General features: G+C 39.8%; 1 protein-coding gene across 23 annotated transcripts in view; it reads right to left on the reverse strand.

The window, feature by feature from the left end:
• Positions 1-24,858, reverse strand: part of LOC117411499 (microtubule-associated protein 2-like) — an 87,627-nt gene that overhangs the window by 26,429 nt on the left and 36,340 nt on the right. For 10 of the 23 annotated variants that reach the window (XM_059032534.1, XM_059032546.1, XM_059032545.1 and 7 more), the window contains exons 3-8: positions 17,440-17,792; positions 8,692-8,981; positions 4,290-4,403; positions 4,123-4,194; positions 1,953-2,168; positions 257-490 (exon numbers count right to left, since the gene is read on the reverse strand). In XM_059032534.1, coding sequence (XP_058888517.1) covers positions 257-490; positions 1,953-2,168; positions 4,123-4,194; positions 4,290-4,403; positions 8,692-8,944 — 889 coding nt within the window. In that variant the 5' untranslated portion in view covers positions 8,945-8,981; positions 17,440-17,792. Of the gene's footprint in view, positions 1-256; positions 491-1,952; positions 2,169-4,122; positions 4,195-4,289; positions 4,404-6,935; positions 7,090-8,691; positions 8,982-17,435; positions 17,793-24,858 lie in introns of those variants that run through there. The other 13 variants (XM_059032531.1, XM_059032530.1, XM_059032532.1 and 10 more) reach the window with 10 other exon arrangements.

The following is a 24,858-nucleotide window of genomic DNA, read 5'->3' on the forward strand; positions in this document are numbered from 1 at the left end:
GCTGCCCATTAAACCAGCAATAACCAAAAAAAGAAAATACACACAAAAAAGAAACAAAACCACACCCCCTAAGCATACTCGCGCATCACATTTAAATTGCCGCAAGCAGAATTTCTTACAAGCTCAAAAAACTTACAAGCTCTGAACACTGAAGGTAGCAGTTTGTTTTTTTTTTAAAAAAAAAACCTTTCTCTAATTATTCATATTCATATTAATATTATTATTTTAAAACATGCATACGGTCTGGAGGACACACCTTCCTGAGGGGTTTTCCCCTCCCCTGCCTCGTCACCTCTCCCGTTGGGTGCCGCTGTCGGCACGCGCGCTTCACTAGCTGCCTCGGCCTCGGCCTGTGGACAGGGCTGAGCCTGGGCCTCGCTTTTTAGCTTTGCCTGCTGTAAGTGCTCAATAGCATCAGGCCCATGCTCAGCTGCTGCGGCTGATTGCTTTTCCTCGTCGGCTGCCGAAGGACTCTCTACAGTTTCTTCTACTTTAAGAGGGGGAAGAAGTGGACACATCAAGACTAAGGACAACACAGAACTGGGTTACAGCATGGGTAAAATATGTGGGTTAAGCAGACTTAGGCATTGAGCATTGTATTTTATGTACCTTTATCCTTACTTTTTATAAACTCACAGTGTATAGTTCTTGAGAAATAAACACGCGTGTTTCACACTGTAATTGAAAGGGTAGCTATAAAGGCACCTGCACTCTCAAATTGTATCTTTCTCTGTGTATTATTGCAGGAAATGAATGGCATTTCTGTAAAATCTCAGTTTGAAAGTTGTATGTTTCTTTTTTTCAGGTGCTGTGTAAAATGGCAGAGATTTTAAAGCCATCCTATATGTATGTACAATGTACAGTATGTATGTGCACTGTGTATAGCTTTTTCTGACTGTGAGACAGAATACAAAATAATATTTAGATCGCTAGTGGATCAAAATATAGAGATGAATGGATATTTACATCAGCTACAACATATGGCTAGATGCTGTAGATATACTGCTGGTAGATAGGCAGATATAGGTGAGCAGGTACAGAAGATAGATAAATAGATCAGACAGAAAATGAATGGATAAATGCACATATAAAAAATATAGATATACTATAGAGAGAGATACATTAGCTGCTTACCAATTTAAACTAACTGCCAAAACACAGCCATTTGCTAAAAATGTAAATATTCAATGTTAGATACAGAGTCTTACATCTGATTTCTGTTACAATTTTTGTTTACATTTTATTTTATTTTTTTTAAACCCTCCATTACGGAACCATATTTTCTAAGAGCTGGAAGCCTTCCTGTGATCTACAGCTGGTGTAAATCAGTAGGTGTTTAACACACGGGTTGGTGAGAACTCACAGACTTGGTGTGTGTGTGTGGTGTGACAGTGACATTGATGTTGTGGACAGCTCTAGCACAAGGCATAAGAAAGAGTGCATACAACTTGGGATTCATGCACTGCTTTTTTCCCAAATGGGCAAGTCCTTTGTGCTATGTTTAGATGCGAGTTATGAGTATGTTCAGTTATTGCATGTACATATACACACACAGTGTATATGCATCAGTTGCATGAGCATGCATGGGCACACATGCATCGATATGCATGTGTGCACATACAAACATGCATGCGCATAGGCCCACATGCATACAGTGTGTGCATGTGTATGTCTGACAGCAGATCAGCTGGGGACTGACAAAATAAATATAATGTTTGCACGCATGTACAGGTACGTACATGTCAGGCTGTTTTGCATCTATTATATGTGTAAGCGTGTAAGCAATATATTCAAGGACTTGACCATCATATGAAAAAAAAAGACAGTTAGTGATAAACCATGCAAGACAAAGACGGAAAAACAGAGGAGGTGAAGGAGAGGAAGTGAAAGAGACAGGGAGGGGGGGAGGAGTAGTAGCAAAAAACAAAAATGAGGAACCATGCGTGGTTCACCTTCAATCAGACTAAACAAGGCATCTTCCCCACTGGGGAGTGTGCAAGAGTGAGTCCACTCGGAGCTGAATAAGGGGTGATCATAGTACTCGTCATCTGAGTGGTAGGGATCATCGTCAGGCACAGAAACCGAGATGGAGGGGGCTAGGAACTTGCACCTCTCCCGAGAATTTTGGAACCGTCGGAGAGGGCCAACCTTCTCCTTATCCCCTACATCTACAAACAGACACAGGAAGAGAACTGCAGGGAAAACTGAACAGAGAGAGACTGGCAAGACACACAGACACACAGACAAGCTACCAGAACAGAGACAGACCGGCAAGACACACAGACACAGATACACAGACAAGCTACCAGAAGTACACACACACACACACACACACACACACACACACACACACACTGCAATGGATGGAACCAGGCATGGTTAGCTATGATGGGGGCAGGAGATATGAACTCATAACGAGCAATATCAGTGACATCTCATTTGAAGTATTGTATATTAAAAAGCATGGCCACTAAAATGATATCTGCATGTTTTTTAAACAGCGTCCTTTGTTCAGGGTTTTCGATCAGCTCTGTGTATGCTTGCTTTCCAGACATTACCATGGTTGTAATTACCTTCCCCCCACTTTGCCAAAGTTCCTTTTGATTGAAGGAAAACACTCAAGATGGTGGGGGCTAGACAGGTATTTACAGTACCTCTCTGACTGACGGTATAATGTACATCATAAACTGGTAAGGACACTTTAAAACCCAGACACATGCCACTTTTTGTGTTATTTTCTCTTTACATACATCAAGTGACAAGCTCCTTAAGGGACAGGTAATAGACAGAGAGCTTGCTGCTCCCCTTGGTATCATGAAAGGCTGCAAGGGGAAACAGCCTATTAATATTGAGAGGGCCAAATGTTGTAACGACCAGAGGCAGAATTGCTTCTTAAAATGAAATCTGTTTAAATAATAAGGACTACTGTTTCAATGCAGGGTCTACACACCAAAACACGCATCCCACCTTTTTTATTTGTTTTTTTTTCTCACTGGGATCCAGAAGTGGGAAGATGCCACTATTACAGGAATTTCAAGAGAACTCAGTAAACTGGTGAAAAGTCCTTGGTTTTCCACAACTACAGAGAAATTGCCTGCAAAACTATATAAGGTACTTTGGGGCTCTTGTGGCTGTTCCGATTAGCTTTTTGGGCCTTGGGTAATTGTCATGACTGGTTTGATCTCAGTCTGGACACCATTTGTTGAGATTCCTAGGGCTCTAAAGGCAGATGGGTGAGTAATTATCAATTATTTTCCCCTAACCAGCTGAATCATTTATCACCTTGGCCAAGGAAATCTGCATCTTTCACAGACGCTGACTTTGCATGGCTGGCTTCATTCACTTGCTGGTTGTGGAGAACATGTGATCACTAAGCACCAAACACAATGAGTTCCAGTCAACAGAAGAAAAACGTCACTTGAGGAAAACATATAATAAAACAAGCAAACAGCAAAAACAAAAACGAGCAAAAAAATACTTGAAAACGCAAACGTCTCCACATAAAAGGAGCTATCGAGGCCAAGAGGCTAAGGGAGACCCAGGTCATGACATCATGCAGATGCTATGTTCAGCCTAAACCCCAAGAGCAGTAAGTGAGCAGCCCATGGGAAGAAGGAGAAACATGGCATCAGATACTGGCAAAATGAAAATGAAAACTTCTAGATACTTAAAGAACTAAAAATGAGCCTCTGAAAGGATGTGGAGGAGGAGAAGGAGGAGGAAGAGGAGTGATATTAGGTCTGTAATTTGTGAAAATTGTACATTTGATGTCTTGGCCTCAGTTATGTCTTGCTTATGTCACCTTTGGGCTCAACTTTTCTCAGGACCCTCACTCTTGGCTAAACCCCAAGCCCATGCAAATAACTTCACACGGACACTGTGTCACCTACAAAGAGGGTTAACAACCTGAGAAAGCAGAAACAGCAGTGACAAAACCTTTTGATTGAGGAACTTTGACCATCCGGACTAGCAAACCTCTGCAAGAGCCTGGCTGGGCTGAGCTGAGCACTAGAGCAGGCTACGGAGGACAGCTTCAGGTTTCAGGACTCCCTTGATGCCTATAAGAGGCTCAGTTTCACAGCAAACGAGAGTGAAAATGAGCACTACCCTGTGAGCTCCTACCTTCCTTCAGAGGTCCGATCTGTCCTGAGGCAGGAGATGGGGGAGGGGAGGGTGGTAGATTGGAGTCTTCAACTGTGTGGAAAAAAAAGATTCGAAACAGCTGTAAATTTAAAACATGTGCAAGCTACCCCACACTGCACTGTGGATAAAATCATGTATTGTCCTACCTGAGGGCAGCCTTTTCGCTGTGTCCTTGTGCTGCAACTCTATGTCTTGCTCTCCTTTCAGGACCGCAACTGCTTCAGCTGTCACCTCTTGAACTATCCTCGCTGACACTTGCTCTGTAGATAGATAACGTGAGAACATAAGCAGAAGAAAAGTTATAAAGAAAATCAAGTATATTTCCAAGTAGCAGGTTCCAGAACCTTGTCTACTCTTTTTTTTTTAAGGATCCAAATGATTTAGCAGCAACAGTGAAGCTTTGTGACCCCTAGCACTTCCTTGTTCTAGGCTAAATAGATTAAGTTCCCCAGATTCACTACTTGTTGTACTGCAGATTGTTTTTTTACACAGGTACAAGGACAGACCAGTTCTGCAGTATCCTGAGAGTTACAGTAAATGCAGCTCCTTTCATAAATGCTGAAAACATATCAAAACTGAACCCAATTGCTCTTGAATAGCTGATAATGTCTGGCGAGTACAGCGTGTTTCTCTTCTAATGTTTCTTTCCTCTACCTTGATGAACATTGGCAGTGGCATCTGGCAGTCTAGACAAGCCATTTCTTCCAAGATTAATGGGGGCAGTGCCAGTCAGGCTGCCAACAGAAGCTTTTAGTGGTACCCCAAAATAGACAATGGTCTGGCTTAGCAAAATAAATGAATACATAAATAAACAAATAAATAATCCAAGGAACTAAAAATGTAAAGAAAGTTCAAGGAAGGTTACAGAAAATCTTACTTTTGTTCAATGAGGAATCAGCATAGTTAACACAAGTTCACTTATTACAAATCAGAAACATTTTACTCAGTAGTCAGTAACTACGGTAATATTAAATATAAAAAAGCCTTGTTGTTTTAAGTTTCGAATTGAGCTGTCTGTTCTACGTACAGGATGACATCTGCACACAGGATAAGATGGACTGGAATTCTGATAGGATCTGTAGCAGTGATGAGCGGCTTTAATATACGTGATTTAAAATGTAGGACAACCAGCAACACATCCAGGTGCCTTGAGCTCCCCTGAATGTGGAGATCATGACCTAGACATGGCTATAGAACTCAGCTTAACAATATCAATTATATTCAACAAAACTACAACAATGCATACATTCTGTACGCAAGTAATAATGAAGTATCAAAATCTTTTGCTACGCTGTCTAGCTACAAGGTTTAGCGAAATGAGCCATAACCTTATTAAGCCTTAAAAACACACACATTTATCTTTTACTTCTGTACCAGTGACAGTGCAAATCCCTGTTTTAAGATTACATCCGCTGAATTCCAGAAAGTTCTTTCGGTGCAGTGTAAACCTACAAAGCTGAGTTTAATCTGAAGGGCTTTACCAATGTCATGGAAAGTTGCTTTGTATTATTAACCCCTCAGCTTCCAACCATTTTTTACACGTGTGTCAAGAACCAATCAACAGCAGCATGTCAATAAAACATCCTACACCTACTGTATTAAGTTTTGTAAAAAAAAAATAATAATAATAATATGATGGTAGAAGTTACAAGTTTAATATGACATGGTATGGGGCACACTAGAGGTATGTACTAATGCTGGACAATTACAAAGCTAAAAGGGATGTGGTTTCAATGTTTTAAAATAAAACAAAAAATCAGAAATAAAAGCAATTAATATATACACATTAAATACATCAAACAAAAGTACACGTATTATTACTATGATTAACCTTTATTTGTATGCCGTATTCTTTATTTATTCAGGACTCCGTACAAATGATTTACAAAACCTGGCTGGATATTTTTGAGGCCATTTTATGAATTGTTCCACGTTAACAAAATGAAAGTATGTCAGCAAACAAACGGTTACCAAATATGCATTTGTAATAGGAGGCATTAGCAAACAAACCCTCAACGAAACCCGTAGCTTCCTTTAGACATTTTTAGCAGATGACGAGATTTTTTACTTTATAGGAGCTATTGAGTGGCGACGATAGCGTGAAGTCACGTAGATAGAATACCCTTCAAAGACAAGAGCTAGAGTCGGCTCATCGCAAAATTCAGAGAAACTTGAAATGAATCACAAAGGCTCTCTTGCCAATGTTAAATTTCAAAGCAGCATTACCTTCAAGATGATTTCCAAGTGTCTCTGCCTCTATTTATCATTTATTTGGCTACAGAAAGGCAGCTCAGCAGCTGCCTGACAGTGGGAAGTCCATTGCCACTGCATACAGTTAACAGACAGCCAAGTCTGCGTTGGATGCGCACTGACTACAAACAGGGCATTATTGATAGCCAATCCAGGAAATTCACAAGCTCGTACAGTTTAGTTAAACACATCATTTTAAAAGCAAGACTATCACAGTTTACAAAGACATTACATTTCCAGTATTGCTCTGAGGACGACGACAACAGCAGATCATAACATATTTCTATACTGACATAGAGACAGACAGACAAAAAAACAGTATACAGACAAAACAATCAACTAGAATATTGTGGTATCTTACAATTTGAAGCTGCAGGCTCTTGTTGAAGCACAAAAGGAATAGTGAAAAAATCTATAATGTAATAGAATAAATGCCACTATTTCCACAAGTTGTTCTGTAAACTACAGTCACACTCCCTTGAAATGCATTCCTCAAGCACAGACTACTCAAAAAACAAACACGACAATATAATTGGTCAAACCTCTGGAATCGGAACCTCTGAGACGACGGAGAACACAGTGGCCCTTTATCCCTGCAATGCAGCAGTTAAACTGTCACTAAAACAAATCACCCCCTTTGACAGAAAATGAAACTGGCTTGCCTCGTGTGGACGCGGGGTGTATCTGCGGAAGAATATTCCGAAGGAAGTCAATGCATTGCAATGCACGACAGTCTCTCCGTCAGGCGTGGTCAAATGCTTGAGCTCAGACAATACAGACGGCTAAATAACCCCCTGGTACACACAGGCGCACACACGCTCTGTGCTGGCTGGCTGAACAGAACCCTGTGCCAAGAATCAGTGTGTGAGCTAAGCTGTTGCTGTGGCAACGCTGAGCCTGGGCCCGTATTAACCCTGTGGGCTGCGGCACCCTCTGAGTGATGCTGTTATTTGCCTAGCGCTTCGTTGTTTTGCTGTATTCAACCCTTTTTAATATAGTACAGATGTGGCCATCTATTATTTGACAATATCTGTATTCTTAACGATAAAGGAATGGTACAGTACAGTGAGAAGGAAATGTTATCAGCAGCAGTGATTTCACCTTCTACAAATAGAGTATAGATGGCACCCAGATAAATAATAAAGGATTTCTGAGACAAATGTTCAATGGATTAATGGCTGGCCACCAATTATTGGTTGTGACCCAGCTTCAGTCTAGAAGCTGTCTCTTTTTCGTAACAGTGGCATTATACTGAAAGCAATTCAGAAAATGGCTTGGGTGCTGTGACATGAAAAAAGAAAGAGCTAACACAATAATGCATAAATAGATAAATAGGGCCTTTTGGTACTGGCCAGACACTTGGGAAATCACACTAACCCTAGACCTAATAGAAAGGTAATAGAGTTGAAGTAAATAGAATCTATGTAAATCGAAGCCCAGTTCTGCAGGCTAGAACATGGCATTTTACTTGTTCTTTTCTTCTTTTTTTTAGCAGAGCTACCAATGTAATGCTTCAGCTACTGTTGGCTCTCAAGAGCGCCTTTAAATGCTAACAAAGTGCATCTCTAAAGACCTGAAATGGGCAATCGTGTTTATCCAACCGGTTAAAGAAAATGACACAACACTGGTGAAGAAAAGGCATGCCAGCTACGAACAGCCTACCACACAAATCCCTCTAAAGCCCAGGAGCCTTCTTTTCCACAGCTGGGTTTAAGACAAAGAACCATTACCCAATGAGCAATTCTTCATTACAGTAGAAATCTGAATTACTTTTCGGAGAAATCATCATTTTCTCAGTTGAAGAGCACTGAAAATTGTTTATTAACCAATCAAGCCACCAGGTAACTATGAACCTCCCCCCTCTGATTCTAACAAGCTTCTGTGCTCCTCTATATTACAGTACTATAATGTTGTGATCATTACATGAATAAAAAAATACACTTTGCCTGGGTAAACTGTAGATCAACTATTTTATTCCACAGCAAACAAAATACTGCTCAGGTCTTTATCTAGACATGTTATCGCAGCTAGATTTAGTTCATTACATGTAAACTCAGCAGTTCTGAAAAGATAAAAAGTATTTGTATTTCTCAGTCATTGTAGTTTGGAGAAAAACACAATAAAATAAAAGACCAATGCACAACAACATGTGGGAAAAGCCATCACTTGATTTTTTGGAAGATTTATACTGCAAGGTAGATTCCTTTTTTATGTAAAGGACCCACTGTTTATGACTTTAAACACAACGCTGCATGAATATCCCACCAAACAGCGCTAGGAAGCTCAGGAGGTATTTACCTGCTGTGACCATGCCCCCTGACGCCAGGTCTCCATTGAAGCCGTTCTCATTGGTGGCAGGGTAGGAGGCTGCAGCTGGTGCCCCCCCTGCTGGACAGTCCCTGTAGGAGGAGAAGCCGTTCTCGCTGGGTGCTGCTGCGGGAGGCTGCTCCTTGTACTCAGGTGGGGTGTGGGGGTTGGGGGAGGTGTCACTGCGAGTCCCTGGTGCTGCCCACTGTGGCGTGCTTTCCTCTGGCTGTCTGCTGTCTGCCATTACGACACCGTGGGATTGGGCTTGGTCACGTTCCTGGCTTGAAACAGAGAGGAGAGTAGAGGCCCATTGGTTTCATTTTAACGTTCCACCACCCTTTCATGCATGAAATATTGAAACTTGCTGGGTAAAAATGTTTCGGACACATACTCAATATATTTTTCAATTTAAAATGTTTTCATTTTTTTTCCATTGCTTTATATGGGGGGGGGAATGGCGCTCTCATCTGACTACATGATGATGTCACCATGCATGAAAGGGTTAATGTGCTTTAGACAATGTTCAGGGATTCAGCAAGTAATAGTTCTTTAGTGTAATAAGCCACCAGACAAGCTCTTCACAAATATACTGTAACTCTGAAAAGTTATATACTTTAACCTAGTGCAAACAAATCTCAATGAAGTGTAACATTGTGTTTATATAAAGGCCAGGCAGTCCCCGGTCAGACAGCTGGTCTATAGTAACAGATATACCACAGTGACTGGTATGGTGCAATGGTAAAGTGCAAACAGGGGAACAAGTTTTAAGCAAGGGGGATTGGCTGCATAAAGCTGCATATAACAAAGTACTAATCAGTATTCACCATGCCTTTAATTATACCCACAGTAATGCAGAATGTTGGTGTCGCTAGCTCTTGGAACCATTAATTATATTCCTCTTTGAAATGCAAGCTCTTGTACTAGAGGTGACTCACATAAATGGGGATGTCATGTCTATATATAGCTTGAGGTGCATTCAAGAGAGTCGCTGTTTAAGTGGCATTAATGCCACAATTCCACTTTCAAAACCTCCTACTTTGTCAGGGTAAAACACTATTACAAGACCTTGCGAAAGGCAAACAGAAATTATCATTTCTGACAAGTCATTGAAACCCAGCACACAGCGTAACATTTAGTCTCCTTGTGCAAGTCTTATGACATGCGCTTTTTGTTTCAGAGACCACCACTGAGGCTGTTAAACCTTCTACATGCAATAGAATAACTTCATATTAAAATCAAACCACAATAATGATGGCGAAGTTGATAAGAATCTCCCAGAATACACCACAGCCTTTAATTTCCTTTAATAGGTACACCCCAGGGAATTATGCACATAAAAAATCATAATTATGCAAAATTATGCTGTATCTCTGTACAAGTATGTCTTCTGAAAGAGAACTCCTCCGATCGGACAGGACAAGATCACACAGCAAGTTGCTGCACTCAGCATCAGCTGTATTTGTTACTGCTTTTATGTATCTGAAAGCTAATGTTTTCAAATTAGGAAGACGGTCAGCTGTCGATCAAAACAGTCGATGTCAATTTCCCCTGGCAGTAGAGCGCTCTGGATCTCATTGGGTGCCACCTTCACAGTGCACAAAGCAAAGCAAAGAACATCTTTTACTCTCTCTTTTGCTGATATATTTGCAACATGGGACCTTTGTCATGGCATTTTCTGGCAAAATCGATCAATGTTCCCTTTATCCTCAGTGTGATCCAACATTTTAATCTATCCTTCTCTGTTTTAATGACGATATTATTTAATATTAATGTTAATGGTATACACCGGATCACATATTTCAAAATATGTTTTTTTTCACACATTTTGATGATTAATTGAATGACTGTAACCTCTACCTCCCCTTTATGTTATTAATGAAACATATCAGGCTTGCTTCCATTAGCTGACTAAAGCTGCTATACTGTAAATTAATTCACCGGAAACCGTGCTTTCAATAACCAGTTTTAACTGCTAAATTAACTCACCCTGAGCCACCAGAAAAAAACAGGAAAAAAAACACTTTAGTAAAGCTCAGAAGGAAATTAAACAAATAATTATTGAGCTTACGCAAAAAAACAGTGAGATCCCAGGACAGAGCCTTAATTGTCGTAACCGAATTACAATTTCGATTTTTCAGATGCTTATTAGTTAAGAAGTACCATGAAAACGTAGGTTACAGTTACAGATAATATCTACAGGAACACAGGATTGCTGATTACAGAGATTTCTCCTAAACAGACGTGTTGAGAAAGCACACATCTCTATAGGGACACTCAAGTACCTCCAAGTTCTGAAATCTGCTATTCTCCTGCTCTACTTTCATCACAGGCTGGCAAAGTCTACTGGGAGATTCGGGTGCTTTTCGTTGGCTTCACTTCTCTGAAAAGAAACCTGTACTCTATCAGTATCCCAGTGCTTCTGTATAGAGATAAGTGGTTACACCAAACAATGATGTCACTGCTTTATGATGATGCACCATTCTGTTAAAAGCAGCATGTCACAGTCAGATCAAGCAATGATGTCACTGCATTGTTATGATTCTGTTCTATTCATAGCAACACAGTGCAGGTGTTGTGTCAGAAACCCAAGAGCAAGGGTTACATGCCCCTACAGATTACTGGAATCCAGGTAACAGAAAGTTGTGGAGTTTATATTACATTATTGTGTGTTATTCTGGTTCTGCCATCTACCCACGACACAGAGAAGAAAAATAACCAATGCACATGTGTATCATCCCGGCTCGTATCCTGGCACCCGTCCCACTCACTGAATAGAAGTGGCATGGAACCTGAGACAACATTCTGTGCTATAACTGTATCCGATGAAGATTCTCAGCTCATCCACGCACCATGACACAAGAATGTATTGCGGTTTACTCCCGATGCTTCAAAGGCGTGCAGTTCAAAATGCAATGTGTGATTAGGAGCACAGAGATACACACAGATAAGACCTTAAAGTATTAATTTTTTTTCCTCAGATAATATGCAAAAATATATAAGTATCAACAGTACTTCTATAGAGTACCACAGGATGGTGCATGGTTACATTAATAGTCAAAACATTTGTCTACTTCACTTTGTTTCCTCCAAGTTTTTCCTTATATTCGATTTGAGAATTGTGAAGTTCATGATGGTGCATTGTTTACAAGCAACATCAGATTCTCAGATACTTACATACTATACAGACTGCATACAGTATATACTCATAAATATAATATAGATCCTCATATACTGCTACTGTAAATAAAAACTGTACAACAGGCAAGAAGCTATTTAGCACCACCTACTGATCATTAATCACACCCATGGCTCATCTTTGGCCAGATGCTTGAAAAGCCCCTGAGATGTTAAGAACCTGCTCTGTTACCTAAAGCTCAGAGGCGACAGCAATGGAAAGGGGTCACTATATAAATACACACCACTTTACAACTAAAGAAACCGTGCACTTACCACCATTCCACACACATTACATCCATCGATGTACAAGAGCACGAGAAGCAGGGACTCAACTTAAGACCTCTTGCACCAAAAACAAGGATATTACTGCTAGGATTAAAATGAACATTTACATTTATTAAACTTATAAAACTTAACTTTGAGAAAAAATGAATATACTTAATACTAACTGATATTTTTACTCAAAAGATATTTTGTTGCTCTACATTTGTGCATTAATTGCACATTTTACTGGAAACTAAATCTCAATCGTTGACAATAAAGTACTTTGAGGAAGAAGAGTCTAAACTGCTATCAATGGCAAAACTGCTTTCTGAAAACATTTACTTAATGGTGTCAATCTGACATCTTTACTTTGAAACTAAAAAGAAAGAAGGAATTAAATAACATCTCTTTACCTTTAACCTTACCGTTTTGTCATGTATGCAGCTGTTCTGTTTTTTTTCTATTGTTTCTTCAGTATTTTTATATGTTGTTCTTCAGTTTTACATGTGCTTCCTTTTCTTTCCAGACACGAAGATAATGCTGCATCTTCTATCTAAGCCCCGCCCATATTTCTGATGCATGATGGTTTCTATTGTGACTGATGAGGTGTCATATATCAGAAACATCAGCCTAAACATCCCTGGACAACTGTAACTAACGAGCAGTGTTGTGATGCACTGCCGCTACGGATTCTGTTCCTGATTCTGAGGTTAAACTCTCTAAAATCATGAATGCAGACGAGCTCGGCTCTTTTGCATTGTGGTTAAGACACTCACTTGTGGGGTGCGGGGTCACAGTTCTCCGATTCATTGGTGAAAAGCTGCACTGCATCTGGTGTCTGCCTCTACTGTACCGTATATAAATCGAAAAGTTTCAGGCTTTTTTTTTTTTATTGCAAGTACTGAATTTGTCACAATGGAAAGAAAATGACTTTAGTTCTGGTAGACATAATTTTGAGGAAAACGCCGTGCTACCAGCAGGGTGGTCTGCAAGACTGGCAGTTTCTAATCGGAGCCTGGCAGGGAAGGTGGTGGTGGCGATGATGCGCTGTTGGAGACCGGTTTGTCCCTATAGGCTGATTTGTGCCTCATCTGTGCTTTATCCCAATCTTTCAGGGAAAATCCAATCTCAGACAGAGCTGGATAATCCTGTGTCTTAGACAGTCAAGCCTTGGGGCCAGTGGTTTGTTGCAATGCACATAGATATGCTTTACTGGACTGTACCAGAGAAACTGAACGAAGCGGATCAAGGGATAGAGAAAGTTAGGAAGTTATGAAAGAGCATTCTTACACTCAGAGAGAAAACAGCTGGTTTGAAAGGGATTTATTTTTTTAAAATTTACTTTTAAGCTTATTTCAATGTGCTGTATAATGTTTAGAAGACAAGAAATATCTCACAAGCCTACAAGCGGTGGGCAGTAAAACATCTCAGGTAGCAATCCTCATCTGATGAATGACATGAACAAACTCTGTGTGGATAAAATCCCAGCATGTTGCTCTTACATCACATGTTTTCACTTCAAGTTCTTTTCACACATGATACTGACTGACTCAAAGTCATTTCAAATGCTGGAAATCAGATGGTGAAATCCATAAATTAGGACCAGATTGAAACTTTTTTCTTTTTTTGTTCTCCATTATGCTTAATAAGTTATAAGCATCTCCTACCCTCATATTCTCTATTCAAACTATTAACAGACATGAGACCTCGGAGCCTTTGCTTGCTCAGTTGCTATGGGGCTGCACTGATGTATGTGCCCTCTGCCTTAGCAGAGCCAGGGGGGATGAATAGTGAACACTCAACTCCATGGCTCATGCTGCACATACCAATCCAGGGGGAGGGATAGCCTATAGAAGTGACTACCAGTGTAGAGAGTTCCATACAGGTCACTTAACCAGAACCCCTCTGCATTCCTTTTTGTGCAATTAGTTTGCATGAATTCTTGAGCAGCTTAAACTAGGTCAATTTTCATGGTTTCAGGGAATGAATCAAGTTTGCACAACATATTGCATTAAGCTACATTGCTCCATAAACATAGCAGACTTGGTCAGAGCAGAGCGTTTATTATACTGTATGTTAAGCAACATATCACATACAGCTGTAAACAGGTATGGATGTCATAGCATTTATATTTCAGGGATAGCTGTGATTGTCCAGATTGAGACCACTAGAACTCAATTCACTTAGTGTCTAGTCAGAGTATAGGTAAGGATATTTTTACTACACGATAGCATAGATCGGGCAGGATTTTAATTACACCAGATAAACATTTTCAAATGACTTGGAGAGGCCTAGAAAGACATAAAGTATTAATAATGACCTGGACAGACCCAGGCTCATCCGGGCTTGCTGTGGTCTTCAAAAACATAAATCAAGTTTCCTATTCTCTGTTAACAGGTATGTCATTTTTTGGGTTCCGTGGGCTGCGGGTGGAGAAGTAGTGGCACAAGCATTCCATAAATAAGGTTGTGCACATCCTCCAACTACCATGCAGTCTGGCATGATGTTGCACAATTAGCCTCTGCTTGGGAAAGATCCAGGGGCGGATGGGGAGGTTGTTTGTGTCACGGTTATTTGGATGGACAGTATTTGTGAGTCTTCTGTCGGAAAGCTTGCACAGTGCGTGCTGTAGCGAGTGTTGGTATGAATACCAACTATAATTAAACAGTGCATTGCACCTACAGTAGGTTGCAGGATTGACAGAGTGTTTGAAGAGATCTCAGTTCAAATTGGGTCCATCCAGACCACTTCGTTTTGTTCTTTCAACCAACAACACTGACCTTCTGCATGACTGAAAACGAAGAGGCTTTCAGCTGATATATATATATATATATATATATATATATATATATATATATATATATATATATATAAAGTAGCCTGTCACCCAGAATGACTGTCACGGTACAAACTGTTAAAGACAAAACATGCGTGTGTCCCTTGGCAAATGTCTCTGCTGCACCGACACCAAAAGCTTGTGGTCTTTTAGAATTTCTGAAATGTTCATGTGTGTCTAAATGACTTACACAAACCAATATTCATAGTGGAAAGAAAAAACAACAGTATTGGACACTTGATACAAAGTTCAAGCCCTAGAAAGAATGGGGGAATTAGCATTGCTGTGACATCACATATGTTCTCCTGTAGTAAAACAAGAATAATAATGAATTTAAATGTATCAATGCTATTTCTTTCTAGATATTTTGTATCGAATACAGACATGTATTCCTTTACCACTGATATTAGTTTTTTTAATTCACTACATGCAGCTAACAAAATATTTCTGACTATACAGGTACCTGAATTGCAATTGATTTGTATGTATCATGGCATCATAGTAAAGCTCCTACATTACCCTTGAATTAAGTTCCCTTCCACACAAGTCACATTTAACCCAGTGCAGGCCTACCGCATTGCAGAGGTTTACCACATCCACCCCTTAAAGCAACAACCCATACAGAGGCCCTGCTTCTCTGATTGAGGCTGTGTTACAGGTTACAGCACTACTGTACTACAGTAAAAAAAAACAATACCTAGTATCAAGACCATTACCATTCTCTCCAAATAAAAATCTTTTTCTAGTATATCATGGTAAAAATGATGCAAAGAACAGTGACATAGGGAAGTGAGTAAATGCTTGGTAAAAGTATAGTGAATGCTTGGTAAAAGCATAGTGTCCAATCACCATGTATACTTTCCACAATACCTTTTATATGGGGAACACAAACCCATCTAAGAAGTGCTTCCTTGGAGATCAGGTATTGAGTGAAAGAGAACAGTAAGGTGAGATAAGAGCTCTTGACTTACACACACAGATCCAAGAGATAACACTCAAATTCTCCCTGCTGTTCCAAATACATTTCAGAATCGGTTACCTATTGTATGGTTCTCAGTTGCGGTGTCTTAGTTTTAGGACTGTTTACTGTGCTGCTATGCAATATTGTAACTGTGTAGTGCCAGTAAACTGCAGTCTACTTCTTAATGATGGGTTCTGTTTTTTTTTTTTTTAAAGAGAAATAGAATTTCATTTGTTTACCAACAGAAATAGCAACAAATCCAGAGTCAGTTAAATATAATGAGGCGTGCATTCAAATATATGAATCACTACGGATTTGTGAACAGACTGAACACAAGCAAAAGCAAGGCCAGGAAATAGGAAAAGAGTCCACAAGCGACTCTATCTTTCAGTGGATTGGCATCACACTGCTGCACCATGACTTTTCTATTTAAACCATCTCTCTTCAATAATCTTATGTAAATGCCCTATTGGTTTTCTGGTAGAATATGCGGTTGCGTAACTGTAGTCACATGCAGGCTAGATCAATACTGTTTTTATCTCTATTTAAATACATTCTGTATTCAGCCATATTCATAAAAAAACAATAGCTGAGACCTGATGCTTGAGCTTTGTACTCAATGATTACTCACAAAGCACAGTAAGTGCACTTTCTATGATTTGAATAAAATCTCTGTGACCTACAGTAAGTCAGGCCTCAGATCTCTGTGACCTACAGTAAGTCAGGCCTCAGATCTCTGTGACCTACAGTAAGTCAGGCCTCAGATCTCTGTGACCTACAGTAAGTCAGGCCTCAGATCTCTGTGACCTATAGTAAGTCAGGCCTCAGATCTCTGTGACCTACAGTAAGTCAGGCCTCAGATCTCTGCGTTCTACAGTAAGTCAGGCCTCAGATCTCTGTGACCTACAGTAAGTCAGGCCTCAGATCTCTGTGACCTACAGTAAGTCAGGCCTCAGATCTCTGCGTTCTACAGTAAGTCAGGCCTCAGATCTCTGCGTTCTACAGTAAGTCAGGCCTCAGATCTCTGCGTTCTACAGTAAGTCAGGCCTCAGATCTCTGTGACCTACAGTAAGTCAGGCCTCAGATCTCTGTGACCTTCAGTAAGTCAGGCCTCAGATCTCTGGACAATACGTTACCGCTAAGTAACAGAATTGAGTTAACGTCCTCATTCAGCTGGCTGTTTGGCTTTTGGCAGTATGTTTTTAAACAGAATATATATATTTTTTTTTTTTCTGTCAGAGATGCGCTGATACGGGGCCGCTCTGCATAGTGAGACTAAAGTTATTCTACATACAGTTCACATCATACGAAACAAGACCTACACTCAAGACCATGTGTAACTGTGTGGTGTTCACTGAAGGGGTGTATTGATCTGCTATTTAATGCATGATACACAATAATAAAAGCAGTTCATAAAAATGCCTGTAAAGGGCAGGGAATCAGACGCTGCATGCAGCTCTCCTTTGAGAAGCGACCTGAACACAACAAACACAAGACTTGCCTGTTAATACGGGCTAGGAATCCCAGTGGCTACAGCTGTTCCTGCAGGTGATGCTTCCTTTTCTTTAGGGATTACAGGGTTCAATTCCAAACACAGAGAAAGAACTCAAAGAAGGAATTCCAAACACAGAGAAAGAAATCAAAGAAGGAATTCCAAACACAGAGAAAGAACTCAAAGAAGGAATTCCAAACACAGAGAAAGAAATCAAAGAAGGAATTCCAAACACAGAGAAAGAACTCAAAGAAGGAATTCCAAACACAGAGAAAGAAATCAAAGAAGGAATTCCAAACACAGAGAAAGAACTCAAAGAAGGAATTCCAAACACAGAGAAAGAAATCAAAGGCGGCACACACCTGGAAAAGAAGAAAAAAGAACAGAAATGCAGCAGGGTTATAACAGCTATTTATTTGTATTGTTTTGAATATCCCACTCCAAAGGGATATTAAAGATGCTTTTCAAACATCCGTCTGATTTTGAGCATTGACCAGACAGGATCCAATCTAATTGAGTGAGATTATAAAACTCAAAGTGAAACGTGACTTTTGTAGAACACTGTACCATTTCAAATTCATTTTCTGTTAACAGGTTAAAAATAACTAGAAAATAACCAAAACAAAGATGTACTGACATGCACAACGCAATAAGAATTCTTGTTTAAGGTAGATACACAGAATAACACCAAGGCTGTTTAAGCAAGTAAATACACAAGGACATTGTTGTCACAGAAAAAGAACTGAACAAACGATTTATTTTTTACTGCAATATTATATGCTAGGTTACATTAATATGCATCTGAGATCCAGGCAGAACCACTGAAGAGCAATTGAATCCAGTATCACTAATGAAAACATATCGCCTTTACTGAGTACTGAGACTGAGTCAAGGTTTAATTAAACACATTAGCTCCGTTGCACATTACATAGAAATGGAAATGGAAATGGTAGGTGTATACTTCAATTAACTTTCTAGCTGGAGGGAAGCATTAAGGAAAAGTGGAATATATATATATATATATATATATATATATATATATATATATATATAGAGAGAGAGAGAGAGAGAGAGAGAGAGAGAGAGAGAGAGAGAGAGAGAGAGAGAGAGAGAGAGAGAGAGAGAGAGAGAGAAAAAATAATAGATAGTGAGTAACAGGAAAATAATTCCATCTAAGGTTTCTGTGACGTCATAAATGACGAGACCATTAGGTCGAGTAATTTATAAACTGTCACAGAAACCCGAGATGGAATTGTTTTCCTGTAACTCACTGAAGAGGCCCATCTATTATTTTTTATAATACACGGATACCCCTGTGATGCTAATATTAAAGAAGACGAGGTTCAGCAGTACAGTTTTTTTTTTTTTTTAAACGTAGTGTTTCAGTGCTGTACAGACGTTCTGTGTTGTTATCCGTTAGTGTTTCAGCTTTATTTGAATGATTGCCTTTACCTTGTTTTAATTCCCCGTTCCTCTCCAGTTTCTCTGAGATGTGAATGTACCAGCTTTATATATATATATATATATATATATATATATATATATATATATATATATTTTTTTTTTTTTTTACGTATTCTCATTTTGTTGATCATTAATGAACATTTCTGTACTGTGGGTGTTGTCGAGTGATTGAAAACGAGACATTTTGTGATGAAAGTGATGGTCTCGAGGAGTCGAATGGATCAAAGTTCAAGTATATTTTCCTCTAGAGGAATGATCACTTTTTGACATCACTACTGTGGTATTATGCCTATTATGCGTATGGCTCAGGATGCAAATATAGCCTTCATCCATGTATTTTATAAATATGGGGATACTACAAGTCCTGTTCCCAAGCTTAGCCTCTATTGCTATAGGCCATTTGTGAACAACGATGAACAGTGAGATGCCTGGAGGATATGGCTTTCAAAGGACCATGTCAAAAATAAATTGAGTACAACAGTCCTTATTGCTGTGGCTTTACATTTTAAGAGATCTAATTGGATAGGTTAAGGACCTAATAAGCAGCAGGGTGGTTTCAAAGAAGCTCACAGTGCTGCATCAGTAACTTCCTTCGACCGGCAGGTCACGGTTCAGATCATATTCCTAGTGCATGTGCACTACAGTGCAGCAGCTGCTCAGCTCTGGTACTGCAGGTTTACCATGCCCAGTATTACGTGTTTAAGGATGTCGAGTGGTCAAACTCACAAATCAGTGTCCATGTAGTCATAAGGATGTTGAACGCAGGCATTACTGCTGGTCAATGATTATTTCAGACCATACATGCAGTTTCAGGTAGATATGAAAGGCTGCATTATGGCTGCAATGCAGGAAAAGCAGGAGAAAAGCATTGGAAAAGGGACAGAATCCATTTGGAAAAGGGACAGAATCCATTTGGAAAAGGGACAGAATCCATTTGGAAAAGGGAAAGAATCAATTTCTAAAAAAGAAATTATCATAAGAACTACAACCAGGTCTCTGTGCTCAGGTGATGCTCAATAACAAGCACATTTGTTAGATTTGTGATTACAGTCAGACAGATATGGGGTCAAGTACTGTACATAATCTGTATTCTCACTATCCAGTTATGAGAGATTCTGAAATTGCTTTGCTGATTTTCAGATGTTGAACAAGGGCTCTGGGCTGAGAGAAAATAAATGGACTAGATTAGATTAGATCAAAGGTGCTCTGATGTAAACACTGGCAGCACAATACATCATTAGAATTTACTGTTTCACATTACTTAGCAAATAAAGTGCACTGCATTCATTACCAGAAATTATATATTAAAAACAAAACAAAAACACTTTTTATCAAGCACATCAGTGAAGTTATCGATTCTCTTCACTGACTGACATCTTACTGCCTTGGACAAGAAACATAAATATCTTTTAGCTCTTAAATCTCTGAGAGTGTGAAGGGGTTCGTGGGCCGGTCATGTAGGGAACTCTCCATTCAGTAGTGCTGCCTGTTGTCCATCACAACCTTAGCAACCAAATCAGATCGCTCCATTGCTGTAGGATATGTCAAGATACACTAGAGCTTTTGATTTCGGCAGTGTATGGAATGGAACCAGCTTAGCATGTATTTTGCAGATATTGAAGGAGAGGGTTTATTTCTGGAGTTAAAAGGGACAGTAATAAACAAACAGAGCATACTTAAAGGAATGAAGAGGGTTGGGGAGCTGTAAGTAAACAGATAAGAAGAATGGGGTCTGAGCCAACAACAACAAATTAGTGCAAGTGCTTTTCAATTGCTTCCTCGACTACCTCTGTCAACATTCGTCATGTGCACATGGGTCTTGACACCTTAACTGTTTCAGTATGCTGTGAGTCAGGGCACTAACTCCAGTTTCTCAGGGAGACAGTAAACAGTGATTCCAGGAACCATAAATCAGCAATGGACCAAAATAAAAGAAAGAACCGAAGAAGTGACTGGGTCTGTGGTATGCGTTTTGGTGCCGGGTCGAGTTTAGACTGAGCTCATGTTAGGGTGATGACATTCAGGACATGTGAACACTGAGGAGAACACTCTTGCTTAACTCATTTGGAATGGTGGATAGAGTGCCAGTCTGCAAGTTGCAACTCCACACATATACACCATTGTATTACAGTAACTGCCTATTAAAATATTTATTTACATACAGATGAATTTTGCATTTGAGGTAAATCTGCAAATCTCAAATGCTGTATGATTAACATTGACAACTGTATTAAGTGCTTTAGCAAAGCATGTCCATTAAAGTAATGTGCAGAGACTACAAGAGCTGGCATGCGCTCACAAGCATCCCAAATACAGCAGGTACATTTTATGATGTGGGCCTGTCTCAACTGAGCTAACACCAGAACCCAGTTCACCTTGCCACCTCCTTGGAGAAACTGAAAAAGTTCCCATGTATGAAGAAGCCCAGTGCCCTGTGTAAAGGCATTTCCACACAGATCTTTCCCATATGGCAGAGCCCAGGGCAGAAGCACAAGGGGGACCCGCAAAGAGAAACAGGCAGAGACTTCATCCACAAATTGACCAATTTATCCAAACCCCATTGTGTGTTGCTGTCTCCATTTTTTAGGATATAATTATGCAAACTTTAGATTAGTTCAGCATCTAAATAACCTATTTTTCTTTGAACAATGAGCACTGGTTAGCATTACAGGCCTCAGGGATAATCCTAGCTGCCTTCTCTTAAATGGAAACAGCTTTCCCAGCAAAGAAATCTGGAACGCTTCCTGGTTAAAAACTACTTTTAATTCTATGATGGGGACGATGCAAAGATACCGTAAAATGCCTAATAATATCCCAGTGAAGCAACAACAGCACCATAACAAACGCCCAGTGTATTGTAACCAGGCCACAGTCTTTAATAACATGGCAAACAAGACCCTCATCCAAATGAGGATTTCATAAATAGGGAAAGCATATTTTTATTGTGCTGGTGTTGTGGAAGAAAGAACGGGCAGCAATGGCTGCACAGTGCAAAGATTGCACTCATGGGAAACAGCATGGAGTATCATATTCCAAAGGCATTTATCAGGGCATGAGCTGTCACGGCATTTATCATGTCTGTTTAAGAATGTATAATGTAGCATGCAGCTTACACTGCACAGCATCCTGACACTCATACCATCCAGCATGGCAAGGGATTGGGATTTACATTCATGTACATGAATCCTCTTGTTTTGGATTAATACCCTTACTGTATCATTTTTTTTTATAACATTAGAATTATGCACATTTAAATAACAGTATTACAAATTGGTCTAGAAAGATCAAATCCTAGGTGCTGAGCAAACCAGCTGCTTATTGTAGTTGATATTACCTACACCATTAGGGATTTTACACAATCAGATTCTCCATGAACCTTGCTTACCAACTTGGCAACTTGACTGATCCTGGGGTTATAGTGCATACACCTTATGTATATAGCCTTTAACCCCAGGATCAGTCAAGCTCCCCTTCTGTTTATTTTACTCTTTTTAATATGCGTTTCATTTTGTATATGTGTTTCATTATCGTTGCCAGCTGCTGTGAGACCTCATCGGCTTACTGAACTCAACAAGTAGAACCAGGAAAAGCAAAGCCAAGAAAACAAGCCTGTCAGAAGCTGAGGCAGCGTAGTGTAAAACGCGGTGTGAGATGTGTGTGGCACTGCGATATCGTATGCTGGGAGGTTAGCCTTTTTCATGAGGACTGCATCGGGATAAGACAACCACCTGAGTATTTGAGAGGCAGTGTCAGCAGAGGGTCTGCTTCACCCGTCAGAAATGTGGTTGTAACGGGTGCGACTTTCAAGCGGTTACCTACTAGATTACCAGCAACAGTTAAGCATTTGACAGCAAGCGTGCTTCACAAAAGGTAATGTTATGAAAAATTATTTCTATGTAAAATATACTCCATTGCATTATGATGCTTGAAACAAGACTTCCTAACCCAAACCCTAACCCTAACCCTATGCCTAAACTTAGGGAAATAAATTGGTAAGGACTGATGAACCTGGTTAACTGAAATGACCCTGGAGCATTGTGTGCAAATCATTGTCAAAAGCCTGTTTTGTATGTATTACATTCTGTTACTAATTTTAATCTGGTACCAAGATGTATGTGGCTTTTTTTCCCCCCCAAGTAAAAAAAAAAAAAAAAGCTAAATTGGTAATTTTTCAGTTAAAACGGGCATTTGTAACGAGTCATTTTTGGTTTACAAACAGTAATGATGGTCAGTCTCAAAAGGTGAAAGGTTACAACTTGAATTCAGTGGAAAGCCTTCGGGTGTATTGAGTAAGCGAGCTGCAAGTCTTTAGACTCAGTTATCTGTTTAAATTACACAGCTGAGGTGGTTATTATTCCATTTACACATTAACTCCTTTTTAAATGACTGTTAAAAAAAAAAAATGAAAAAAAGATCAATACTTACTGTCCATTACTCACTGTTTGGTCTTTTGAGGACCTAGCTAGAGAGAACTGGTTTTCTCAGAAATACATGGTGAGCAGCCATCCGTATGACAAATGCCACTGGAACAGATAATGCAGTGTGTGCATGTGTAATTGAGACTAAAGTAACAACATATGAACACAATTCAAATGGGAACAGGCACTTACAGTAAATCCGATTTACTGATACTGTATGGAAAACAATACCTTTGGAGGTATGTGGACCTGTAGCTGATCCATTTAAATCCTTTATCCTTGTAAAGGTGAATGTACCGTAGTTCTTATTATTTATTAATCAGTAGTAATGAAATAGTATTGCAAAAGCTTTTTGCTGTTTATCCAAAAAATGATCTCCCAAGGACAAAAACACATCTCTTTCCCAGTAAGATTAGTCATGCAGTTATTAAAATGAAAAGAGGCATGAATTACAAAAGTCGTCTTTACAAATGTGATGAATTAAAAGGGTTTCAAAGTGACAGGTGCTTCGATTACTGCATCTCACCTCAACTCCTCACCACTACCAAGCATTACAGCACTCACTGCCCTTTTCTCTTACTCAGCAGCTGCTGTAGTACCAATGAAAGACAAAGCAGTAAACCCAGCAACTTAATTAGGAACAAAGACCAGAAAGTGAATTTTTAATTTAGTTCTGGTGATGTTACAACAGTTAAAAACAAATTACTGCTTAAAATGCTATTATTAAAAAAAGAACAACATATGTGATTAACAATATTTTGTGGAATATCGGATTCATTCTACATTCTCACAAGGGTTCTGAGTGCAGCAGTAGTGGCTGTGACGTGCAGTAGATGTTGCCTATATTAACATCACTTTCACTGCAGGTTTTACATCTCAGCTTCAACATTGCTGGAGCTTCAGGCTTCCGTTGCTCCAGTTGTAAATGGCAGATAAAGAAACCAATGTAACACCTCCCACACAATGACAACCTGAACAATATTCTAGAATAAAATACACACACACACACACAAATAAGAGCCCCCCATCCCCTCTCCCCGCCCCCACCCTCAGCACGCAATAAATTCAAGCTATCATGCCAAGATGAACCGCTCAATCAAAGCTTTGCGTCGCCAGCAGAAGCAAAGAAAAGAGAAAAAGCAGCTTCATGCAAGCAGGGAGTGCTGGCTGTGCATGCATTTTTAATGCTGTCCAGGGTCCCTCTTATTTTCTCTGCTGTAGCTTAGCAGCCAGACAGCACGTCAGAGAGGATCTGCTGTAAATGTCAGTCATAGCCGGCAACCTCCAGCATGCTCCTGACATCAGAGCTTCAAAATCAGCTTGTCTACTGCTAGCATCTCAAAGGATGCAGCACCAGCAGTGATTCATCCCCAGTGCCAAAAAAACACCAGAGGATCTGGGATTGTGCACAACAGCCCAATCTCCAACTTCAACATGTAGTAGGCTGTCAAACACATTGCCGCCCATTACTTTTTTTAGCCTTTATTTATTTTAACAGTGTGCCCCCTGAGTAGCATGCACTAAATCTGGGGTGGGAACATCAAGG

This window comes from Acipenser ruthenus, chromosome 10 (genome assembly GCF_902713425.1).
Source record: "Acipenser ruthenus chromosome 10, fAciRut3.2 maternal haplotype, whole genome shotgun sequence".
NCBI lineage: Eukaryota > Metazoa > Chordata > Actinopteri > Acipenseriformes > Acipenseridae > Acipenser > Acipenser ruthenus.